Source organism: Callithrix jacchus, chromosome 18, assembly GCF_049354715.1.
Source record: "Callithrix jacchus isolate 240 chromosome 18, calJac240_pri, whole genome shotgun sequence".
In the NCBI taxonomy this organism is placed as follows: Eukaryota; Metazoa; Chordata; class Mammalia; order Primates; family Cebidae; genus Callithrix; species Callithrix jacchus.
Window position 1 is genome coordinate 23,947,666 of NC_133519.1, and position 12,417 is coordinate 23,960,082.

Below are 12,417 nucleotides of genomic sequence, written 5' to 3' on the forward strand. Positions count from 1 at the left end.
TGGGACTACAGTTGGGCGCCACCAGACCCAGCTTATTTTTTCCTACTTTTAGTAGAAACAGGGTTTCACCATGTTGGTTAGGGTGGTCTCGAACTCATGTGATCTGCCCACCTCAGCCTCCCAAAGTACTGGGATTATAGCTGTGAGCCACTGCACCTGGACCAAAAACTTTTTTAGAAGGCGTTACTTGAATGACTGACAAAACATGGAGAGAAACTCTTATTTGCAGACATGACATCGGAATCTTTTTTATTTTTTTTGAGATGGAGTTTCACTCTTTTTGCCCAGGTTGGAATGTAATGGCATGATCTCGACTCACTGCAACCTCCGCCTCCTGGGTTCAACCGATTCTCCTGCCTCACCGTCCCCAGTAGCCAGGATCACAGGCACATGTCATTAAACCCGGCTAATTTCTGTATCTTGAGTCCTCCTCATTACAGTTTGATCATTTAAAGGCTGGACAACAGCATAAGGTACTGATTTGAAAAACTATATCTGAAATGCTATATAAGCAGCAAACAGAATGTTATAACAATTTTTTTTTCCCCTGGGCTCAAATGGTCCTCCCACCTCAGCCTCCCAAGCAGCAGGACTACAGGCACACACAACTATGCCCAGCTAATTTTTGTATTTCTTGTAGAGACAGGGTTTTGCCATGTTGTCCAGACTGGTCTCAAACTCATAAGCTCAAGTGACCACCTACCTTGGCCTCCCAAAGTGCTGGTATAAGCCAACGTGCTCAGCCCAAAAATGTATTTTTAAGAAGTAGAAATAATTTTTTCATCTTTCTAATATTCACATTAGACCTAACATTCCCTCTATAAAGTTATGTACATTAATAAAAGTTCTGGCTGGGCACGGTGGCTCACGCTTATAATCCCAGCTCTTTGAAAGGCCGAGGTGGGTGGATCACAGGGTCAAGAGATCGAGACCATCCTGGTCAAAAAGGTGAAACCCCATCTCTACTAAAAATACAAAAATTAGCCGGGCATGGTGGTGCGCGCCTGTAGTCCCAGCTACTCGGGAGGCTGAGGCAGGAGAATTGCTTGAACCCAGAAGGCGGAGGTTGCAGTGAGCCGAGATCGTGCCATTGCACTCCAGTCTGGGTAACAACAGCGAAACTCCGTCTCAAAAAAAAAAAAAAAAGTTCTACAATAGCAATTAGTAAAGACATTCCCTTTGCCCTTCTTAACCTATTCATTTTTCTCTGGAAACTATTCTCAGAGGCGAGGACAGGCATGTCGTGTCCAGGCCAGGGCTGTACTATATGACCTTGTCCTTGTGGCTAACATTCAGTTCTCTCTCTTCTAATGAATCTGAAGTTCTGAGCTTTGAAAGAGGGTGAGTGGAAACTTTATTATACTAAAATATCCAAAGTATCTAAACTCTTCCTACTGAAATCCTTACTCTTTCCAGAGCCTGAGTGTTCATCTTCTCCTAAGATGCAGTGAGATATATTAACATCGTTTGAATATATCTTCTTTTATGCCTAAATAAGCCAAAGTAGGTTTCTGTTATTTGCAACCAAAAGAAATAGCTTAACATAATGTTAAAGCAAAGCTAGGCCAGACATGGTGGCTCACTCTTGTAATCCCAGCATTTTGAGAGGTCAAGGCAAGAGGATTGCTTGAGCTCAGGAGCTCAAGACCAGCCTGGGCAACATAGTGAGACCCTGTCTCTATTAAAAACAAGAAGAGCAAAGCTAATTTAATTGTTAATGTAAGTTGGTTGGGACTTAATCATATGAATCCCCCTTGGACTGTTCCAAGATCTTTTAAGTCTCGTTACAACACAATTCTAAGGATTTCCAAAGGTCATAACTCAGAGTTACACAAGTTCGTATGACCCCACTGGCATTAGATAAAAAGCATATACTTAAAGCTTTTTTTCAAAAGCATGTTAGACCTCGAAGTGACCTTAAGAGATTCAGTCAGTTCAAACCACTAATTTCAACACGCTAATATTATCACCTCCCTCACTCCTCTTCCCTTTACACTAAAAGGTTTGCTCAGTAGTTAAGAAACTTCTTCATGCCTTTCTGTAATAAGAGTTCCTCTATCTACACATCTAACTTTTCACAGAGTTCTCTGTTAGTTGCCCAATTTGGCAAAGAAAAAATACAGGACACTCAGTTAAATTTAAATTTCATATCAACAAATAGCTTTATAGTCTGCCTCAAATATTGCATGATTACTAAAAAAGTCTTCATTGTTTACCTGAAATTCAAATTCGACTGGACATACTGTATTTTACCTGGTAACTCATTCTGTGGAGCTGAAACAGCTGCCCAATGAGACTGATCAACTACAATAATAAGCAATGAATTCTGAAAAAGCTTTAGTCAGCTACACAATTATGATATAAATCTTTAGAGCTAAAGGGGACCTTGGAAACAACTAATGCAATGCTCTCACTTTAAAGATCAAGGAAAGATGAAGTGACAACTGGAAGGAACATGACACCAAATTACAAATGACCAGAAAGATTCCTAATTTTCTTTTTTTTTTAATTATTTGTAAAAATCCACAAGAGAAAAGGAATTCGTATGTGAAAAAACAAGCAAAGTTCATGGCTCCGAACAATGTTCACATACCTATCATCTCAAGTCCTTCCATGTTAGTAAATGTCAACCAATAAAGCTAAGCAACAACTACAAAAAAGTGACCAATTAGAGACCTCTTATAAATGGGATGATTTAAGTAAATAAGATTATGTATATATGCCAAGTGCAGTGGCTCACACCTGTAATCCCAGCACTTTGGGAGGCCCAGGCGGGTGGATCACTAGGTCAGGAGCTCCAGACCACCCTGACTAACATGGTGAAACCCCATATCTGCTGAAAACACAAAAATTAGCTGAGCATGGTGGCACATGCCTGTAATCCCAGCTACTCAGGAGGCTGAGGCAGGAGAATCACCTGCACCAAGGAGGTGGAGGTTTCAGTGAGCCTGGGTTTCACTTCAACTCCAGCCTGGGCGACAGAGTGAGACTTCGTCTCAAAAAAATGAAAAAAAAAAAAAAAAAAAAAAAAAAAAAGATTATCTATATAAAGCACCTATTATAAAAGCTTAGCCTGTGAGAGGAGATCTAAATGTAGTTCCCTTCTCCTACTGGCTCATCTGTTTCTCAGTCTTATACTAAAATATAGCTCCCTACCTATTCTGTCTCCAAACTCTATATGCCATCCTGAACTTTCAAATCAGAACAGCAGTCCTACTGTATCTTGTTAAAAAGCATTACAATTGGCTGGGCACAGTGGCTCACGCCTGTAATCCCAGCACTTTGGGAGGCCGAGGTGGGTGGATCATTTGAGGTCAGGAGACCAGTCTGTCCAACATGGTGAAACGCTGCTTCTACTAAAAATATAAAAATTAGCCGGGCATGGTGGCACATGCCTGTAATCCCAGCTGCTGGGGAGGCTTAGGCAGGAGAATCACTTAAACTGTGGAGGCAGAGGTTGCAGTGAGCCGAGATCACGCCACTGCACTCCAGCCTGGGCGACAGAGCGAGACTGCATCTCAAAAAAAAAATTACAATTAATAAACAATGGTAAAATATTCAATCTCATTAGACAGCAAACAATTGATGAATAAAAAACTTCTAAGTCAAATCACCTAAAGTTCACCAAATGACATTTGTTGACTCATTAAGAGTATATATTAGGGGTATAAACTAAGCACTTAGCAATATAGAGTAGAGAAGACATCATTTCAAACTGCAATGTTCAGAAAACTGTAGAAGCAGCAAGATTTAATCTAGAATTTGAAGGATACATATTATTCAGATTGGTGAAGGCAGAATGAGGAAATTTCAGGTAGAAAGAGCTACATGAATGAGGGCATAAAAGTCGAGAAAAAATGCTTTATAATCTAGCCTCAATTTTTCAACTTTTTCTTGCCATTGTGCCCCAATAGGGACACAGATGCCCATCAAGTGCCCTAAAATATGTACAGTGTAAGTTTTCTAACACCATTACCTTTGTTCAGGCCACTGCTTCGCTCAACATCAGGGAACAAGTCTTGTGCAACTCTGCAGCCCTTATGTCACTTGCACAATACACGTAATATGAGCTAAACCAAGGTCCCCCTTCTTTCAGCTTTGCCCTTACTTCATTCATTACTCTCTCCTTCTAATCCTCCTAAGTGACCAAGCCAAAGGATTTTCATAATTTTATTAATATTCGAAACAGACAAGTAGAATATTCTTTAAAAAGTTTTAACTTAAATCCTTGAAACATTCCCCCATTATCTCTCTTCCTGCCACCCCTTTCTACCCCTTCTCCCCAAAACCTCTACTTTCCACTCCAAACTCCCTTTCCCCTTTGGGTTTGTGATTCCATATGGGAAAACGTTCTCCTCCCACTTTAGATTTTTAAAACAGAGGAATGATACCAGAGACAGACTTACTTTTCACCTATTTGAAACTTTCCCTCACAAACAGAACATCATAAGGTTTTGTGTTCTTGGTAAGAAGGGAGGAGCAAAAGAGGACAAAAGGAGAATTGAAAAAGGAATAAAAGGCTGGGCGGTGGCTCAAGCCTGCAGTCCCAGCACTTTGGGAGGCTGAGGCGGGTGGATCACGAGGTCAAGAGATCGAGACCATCCTGGTCAACATGGTGAAACCCTGTCTCTACTAAAAATACAAAAAATTAGCTGGGCATAATGGCACGTGCCTGTAATGCCAGCTACTCAGGAGGCTGAGGCAGGAGAATTGCCTGAACCCAGGAGGCAGAGGTTGTGGTGAGCCAAGATCGCGCCATCGCACTCCAGCCTGGGTAACAATTTGCAAAACTCCGTCTCAAAAAAAAAGAGAAAGGAATAAAAGACAAAGGCAGGTATCCCGCCTGACTAAAGAAATAAGAAGGGTCGGAAACACCCAAGTAAACCACAAAAACAAAAACTATTTTAATCACTAAACTTGCAAGAAAGAATAGACGTCTAAAACCAGCATGTGCTTATACATTAAATATTTTTCTTTTCTTAGCCAACATTATAAATTAGTCATTAGATAAGAAGTTACATAACAAATTGTTAAACAATCTTTTATGATGGAGAAACAAAGCACTAATTGGAAAAGACATTCACCAGAAATGACCTTGATCACTGCAGTGCTGGAGGCTTACACGAGTAACTTAACAGAATCAGGAAAAATACAGTTTAACAACTTATTATCTAGGAGTCTATACCCACAATTTCAAGTGCAGTAAATACATCTTTTCAGTACCACTTTATAAAGCAGTACCATAAGGGATTACATTGTAGAAATCACAAATATATCTACAGGACGATGGGAGGAGAGCAGGGTAGATCTCCTCAAACAAATATGTTCTTGTAATAAATTTCCTGTGACAGCATCATCCTTGGACTCAAACAGTACTGACTTCCAACAAATTAGATAAAAGTGCAAATACAATGCCCCTGGCCTTGGATAATAACTGAAGAACTAGCTCTGATAATAACAAATGCATTGACATCAAAGTGAGCATAAATAATCTGGCATACATAATTTCATGCAATATGATTACAAAAATGTTTCTAAATCTAGATTATTCTATAAATGCATATGTACATGCATACATGCATGTAACTAAATAAATAAAACAGGGCTACTTCATCATTACTGGATGTTTATATAGTCAAACTGGCCAATAAATTTTGGAAGTGATCTTCTCCTTGGGAAAATAGGAATTTGCTTTGGATTTAAAGTCACCTTACACCCAGGTATTGAATTATAATTTTTTAAAAACTATTCTTTGCTCTCCACAATTTCCTAAGGGTACTGAAGAATTCTGGTTTGTAGAACTATTAATCCCCACTTGAAATGACTCCATGGTTTTTTTTTTTTGAGTTGTCATTTCTACCTCCTTGACAGGAAATCTACTTCTAGATTCAGGTTCAACATTTATTGGAAGGCTGCTACTTACTATGAACCATGACAGATACTTTCATAAAGCACTCATACAGACATTCAACTCTACCAACTATTAACATGGGTCACTAAAACCAAGATTTGCTGTAAGAGCCAGAAAATGCCAGTGATAGATGAGATGGGAGAGAAAAAGGCACTCTGGACCCTAACGCAGGATCCAGGTCGGCAGATCTTACTTTCCTGTTCCACGGGGTAACTGATGAACTGCTTACATAATTATCTGAGCAATTTAGCATTAAAATGTTGCCAAACAAAACTCTAAAACTCTACAACATGTTTGTTTCTAGAAGAGGGAATTACTTGCCTCTGCCTCTGCTGTCAACTGTATCTTCTTTGCTATCAACTGTTTTATGTCAATTCGACCTATGGGAAGAAAAACACATGACTTTTAAGTTGATGGATACAGCTCCCTAATAGCACTATTTAAATCGTTAAGTTGAAAACAAATACAAAGATAACCATGTAAACTATGGTACAAGCACAAAACATGACAGCATGGTCAAAATAACTAGAAGGAAATTTATACATAAAAATACTAAGAACAAAACTAGTAAATGTATACACAGTAATTACAACTATGTTGATTATGCAGTGCTATAGATCCAATTTGACAGCATGGGAAATTATATTCCCTGAACTGATTCTACAATTGAGACTGCTAAGATGCTGGGTAAAATAATTAAAAACCAAAAAACTATTAAAACTTATCGCTAAGTTAGTACAAATCCACAGATGCAAAAAAGAGAAAAAGAAAATGAAACTAGAACCCTAGGGGACATGAGAGAAATGTAAAGATTCTCGCCAAATCCTAGAAATCTCGAGCTTCTCCATGGACAGCAACACAGGGCACAGTATTTTTGCAGAACAGTACACAGAGGACAATACTTTATAGAATGGCAAAGTCTAGGGTGTGCCCAAAATGGGAAGTCTAACAGGATACTGCAACATAAAGCTAGGGACCATACAAAAGGCTGCAACCTCAGTGGTTAAGAAAGAAACCACAACAGAAGGAACTATGTCTGTCTCTACTTGATGCTGTTCAGAGAGTGAAACTTTGCCCCAAGAACTCATAACCCCCCTCGCTAAAGTCTGCAATCTAAACTCACACTATGTGGTCTGAAAAACCTGAGATAAATATGTTCTAAAGCCAATATGTTCTGGGTCTCCAGGCTATTGGCAGACACAAATGCAATTCCTCCCTGAAAGATTACAGTATCAATCAAGGCCATACAGAACTCCAACAGATAAAGCTCCATAAAAAGGAGAAGCTCGTAGTCAAATTTCATAAAACATACCAGGAAACTAGGCAGAATAAATGGGAAACAGCAGAAACAAAGCCAAAAGGTGCAGATCTGAAAAACTAAAGATACTGGAATTGGTACTTTTAGGATAAAAAAATCAGGGCCGGACATGGTGGCTCACACCTGTAATTCCAGAACTCTGAGAGGTGAGGCAGGCAGATCACAAGGTCAGGAGTTTGAAACCAGCCTGACCAACATAGTGAAACCCTATCTCTACTAAAAACACAAAAATTAGCAGGCATGGTAGCATGCACCCGTAATCCCAGCTACTCAGGAGGCTGAGGCAGGAGAATCACTTTAACCCAGGAGGCAGAGGTTGCAGTGAGCCAACATTGTGCCACTGCACTCCAGCCTGGGTGACAGAGCGGGACTCCATTTCAAAAACAAAAAAAGAATTTTGGTAAATGAGAACAGCTAAGATTTTACCCCTTCTCTACCAAAAATACAAAAGTTAGCTGAGTGTGGGGATGCGCACCTATAGTCTCAGCTACTTGAGAGGCTAAGGTGAGAGGATCACTTGAACCTATGAGGCCAAAGTTGCAGTGAGCCAAGAATGTGCCACTGCACTCCAACCTGGGCAACAGACCGAGACTCTCTCAAAAATAAAGTAAAATAAAATTAAAAAAAAATAAAAAGAGAAATAATCCAATTAAAACACAGACAAAGTAACTGAACAGATATTTGTCTTAAAAAAAATGCCTAATCACCACATGAAAAGACATTCGACATCACTGGTCAACAGGAAAATGCAAATCAAAACTACAATGACCTATCATTTCACACCCACTAGGATGGCAATAATCAAAAACACAAACAAGTATTGGCTTAAATGCAGAGAAATTTAAACTATCCAGAAGATTGCTGGTGGGAATGTTAAATGGTGCAGGGCTTTGAAAAACCATCTGGCCTGTAATCCCAGCAATTTGGGAGGCCGAGGTGGGCAGATCACAAGGTCAGGAATTCAAGACCAGCCTGGCCAATATAGTGAAACCCGGTCTCTACTAAAAATACAAAAATTAGCCAGGCGTGGTGGAATGTGCCTGTAGGCCCAGCTACTCACACTATGTGAGTAGTGAAACCCTATCGTAGTGGGGAGGCTGAGACAGAAGAATCGCTTGAACACCGGAGCTGGAGGTTGCACTGAGCTGAGATGGTGCCACTGCACTCCAGCCTGGGTGACAGAGCAACAATATGCCTCAAAAAAAAAAAGAAAGAAAGAAAAGAAAAACAGTCTGGAAGTTCCTTGACAGATTAAACGAAGAGCTAACACATGACCTAGTAATTCCATTCCTAGTTATATACACAAAAGAAAAAAAAAATACCCTCTCAAAAACTGGTATATGAATAATATCTACAGCAATATTCGTCATAATAGAAAGTGGAAACAAATATCCATCAACTGATGAGCAGATTAATAAAATGTAGTATATCCATAAAATGGATTAACAATAAACCAAAAGAAATACTAATACACGCTATAATATAGGTGAAACGTAAACATTTTGCCAAGTGAAAAGAGGAAGTCACAAAAGACTCCATATTGTATGATCCTGTTTACATGGCAGTGTCCAGAATAGGTAACTCTATTAGAGACAGACAAAATGTTGGTGGTTGCCTAGAGACTGGGGCGAGGCGTCATGGCAAAAGGGAATAACTGCTAATGAGTACAGAGTTTTTGGAATGTGATGCTAAAAATATTCCAAAATTCATTTCATTCTAATTTCTCTGTTCTGAAACATTCCTTTCTGTACATTAAGTTCCAGTAATGTAGCTTCCTGCTGTTTAACTTGACTGTGGTATTAATTCTGACTGAGAATCTTTTTCAAAATTTTATAACAAAAATTGGATTTGAAAGGTATGACAGTACTGTTTCTTTTTTTTCGAGACAGAGTCTTGCTCTGTCTCCCAGGCTGGAGTGCAATGACACAATCTTGGCTCACTGCAACCTCCACCTCCCGGGTTCAAGCGATTCTCCTACCTCAGCCTCCTGAATAGCTGAGATTACAGGCGCATGCCACCACACGCAGCTAATTTTTCCATTTTTTAGTAGAGACAGGGTTTCGCCCTGTTGGCCAGGCTGGTCTTGAACTCCTGTCCTCAGGTGATCTGCCTGCCTTGGCCACCCAAAGTGTTGGGATTACAGGCGTGAGCCTCCACTCACAGCCATTTTCTGTTTTTTGAGATGGAGTCTTGTTCTGTCGCCCAGGCTAGAGTGTAGTGGCATGATCTCGGCTCACTGGAACCTCTACCTCCAGGTTTCAAGCAATTCTCCTGCCTCAGCCTCCCAAATTGGGATTACTGGCATGTGCCACCACACCCAACTAATTTTTTTGTATTTTAATAGAGACTGAGTTTCCTCATATTGACCAGGCTGGTCTCCAACTCCTGACCTTGGGATATGCCTGCCTCAGCCTCCCAAAGTGCTGGGATTACAGTCATGAGCCACTGCACTCAGCTGAAAGGTTTAACAGTATTTTTTATGAGAATGTGCTGTTCTGTGTAACACCTGTGCCTGGTGCATACTGAGCTTTATTATTTTCACAGATTTATAGACAGTTTCTTATTTTTACACAGAATCATGGTACTACTGTAATTTTATAACCAGTTGGATTAATTGATGTCTACCCTTTTAATAAAATATGGGTAGAATTTTGGGGTTTCTTTTTGAGACAGAATCTCACTCTGTCACCTAGGGTGGAATGCAGTGGAACAATCACAGCTCACTGCATCCTCTAACACCTGAGCTCAAGTGATCCTACTGCATCAGCCTCCCCACTAGCTAGGACAACAGGTATGTGCCAATACACCCAGCTAATTTTTTTTTCTTTTTCTTTTTTTTCTTTTTATTGTATTTTAGGTTTTGGGGTACATGTGCGGAACATGCAAGATAGTTGCATAGGTACACACATGGCAGTGTGTTTTGCTGCCTTCCTCCCCTTCACCCACATTTGGCATTTCTCCCCAGGCTATCCCTCCCCAGCTCCCCCTCCTCTGCTGTCCCTCCCCTATTCCCCCCAATAGACCCCAGTGTGTAGTACTCCCTTCCCTGTGTCCATGTGTTCTCATTTTTCCTCACCCGCCTATGAGTGAGAATATGCGGTATTTCATTTTCTGTTCTTGTGTCAGTTTGCTGAGAATGATGTTCTCCAGATTCATCCATGTCCCTACAAAGGACACGAACTCATCATTTTTGATTGCTGCATGATATTCCATGGTGTATATATGTGCCACATTTTCCCAGTCCAGTCTATCATGCTAATTTGTTTTTAAGTGATTTGACCTGGCTGGTCTCACTTGAACTCCTGGCCTCAAGCAATCCTCCTGTCTCAGCATCCCAAAATGCTGAGATTATAGGCATGAGTTGCCAGGCCTGGCCCAGGGTACTGTTAATTTTGAATGCAATCTGCCATTATTCACAAATGAGGTTGTGAATAATGAGATATTAATTATCTTTATTCTATCTTTTTAATAAAGTGTCAAGTTTTCTGTTATATTATGGGAACCAAGAAACATTAGACATAATTATGTGCACAGACCTACACAGATAAGCAAACAAAATAGAACGGAATAAATGCTAAAAAGTGTGAAACAAAAAAACTACAACATCTAGTTTGCTATCTTCATTAAAATAAAAAACCTATGATAATGAACTATCATTTTAGCCACTGAATGCTTAAAAATGAGAATTTGTAGCTGGGTGCAGTGGCTCATGCCTGTAATCCCAGCACTCTGGGAGGCCTATGCGGTCAGATCACGAGGTTAGGAGTTCAAGAACAGCCTGACTGACATAGTGGAACCCTGTCTCTATGTCTAAAAAAGTAAGTGAGAATTTGTGTTTTCTCATTTTCTGTACATGGTAATAGCTTAAGTATTTTTATTTCAGCATTAACAACTGCTATTGTATATTTTGCCTAAAAAGAAAGACTAAAACCCACTCAAATTTATAAAAGTAATTTCCCAGAAAAAAATTCAGTGAACAGAAATATTTACTTTGCCAAAGTGAACTTGAGAGGCATATTTAACCCCTTCCCTTAAAAACAAACCACAAAAACATAAAAACAAACTCACATGCATACTGCTTTATAACCTGCATTTTTCACTTAATATATTGTAAACATTTTTCCCTGTCATTACATATTCTTTTTTTTTTGTTTGTTTTCCCCACTTACTGGTATTCAATACGTATTCTTTTATATTCTTTTTATTGCCCTATTACTCTGTTTTTATGGTAGAAATATAATTTACTCTTCTATTGGACATTTAGACTATATCTTTTCACAATATGTCACTTGGAAAAAAGATGAAGAATGAGAAGATACGAAATGCATCTAATCAGAGCTCTATAAGGAAAGACAATATTCGAGGTGATTATAGCTGAGAACTGTCCAGAACGACACAAATTCTAAAATAAAGTTAAAAGAATTTCAAGTAGGATAAATAATCTACTTAGATAAATCACAGTGAAACTGTCTAACGCAGAGGTAAAGAAATAAATAAATAAGTGTTCCCAGAAAAATATCAACCACACAAGTACTGCAATTACAACGTGTGCCTGACTTAACATCAATGAAAGCCAGGAGACAGTGGAATATCTTCAATTGTTGACAGTGGCAGAGTTGATGACTGGGAACAGGCTAGGTCACATAATAACAAAGGCTTTGAGAAAAGTAAGAATTTTATGCAGGAAAATACTGAGCTGATTGGAAGATGAAAAGGATCACAAAACAGAGAAATGCAATAAATCCAGACAAAAAGTGATGTTGTAAATGGCAAGGAGAATGGAAAGCCGAGGATTAATTTAAGATAGTCACAAACTGGCAACTAATTAAGAAATATAAGGGTAAGACAAAAAAGCCCAGTTGATTTTTCTATAAGTTGAATGAATATATTTTTAATTTAGTTCTATGACCAGACCATGGTTTTATAAATAAACTATTTCATAAATAAAAGACAGAAACTTTATCCCTTCAACTAATTCAGCTACCATGGGGTGGGGGGGTAATTGGTAAGGAGACCGTAAAAGATTAATTCTCACTACGTGTGCCCCTTCCAAAACGAATCTGTCTATCCATAAATAACATGACAGCCATCATTACAAACTGGCTTTGAGATGCAGGGACTAGAAAGTGAGAAAAAAGTTTTTGTTCACAGAGTCTCTGAAGCCCCCACTGGAAATGACAAAGTTAAG

At 39.2% G+C, this 12,417-nt stretch overlaps 1 protein-coding gene across 12 annotated transcripts in view; it reads right to left on the minus strand.

Annotated features, from left to right (window-relative positions):
- The window catches only part of SOAT1 (sterol O-acyltransferase 1), a 72,249-nt gene that overhangs the window by 31,417 nt on the left and 28,415 nt on the right, over positions 1-12,417 (minus strand). For 9 of the 12 annotated variants that reach the window (XR_013529487.1, XR_013529489.1, XR_013529488.1 and 6 more), the window contains one exon: positions 6,233-6,291. The exons of the other annotated variants lie outside the window; for them this stretch is intronic. Coding sequence is in view for 6 of the 9 variants with exons in the window: in XM_008984943.5 (XP_008983191.1) it covers positions 6,233-6,291 (59 nt within the window). In the remaining 3 variants the exon portion in view is untranslated. The remainder of the gene's footprint in view (positions 1-6,232; positions 6,292-12,417) is intronic. 12 annotated transcript variants of the gene reach the window in all.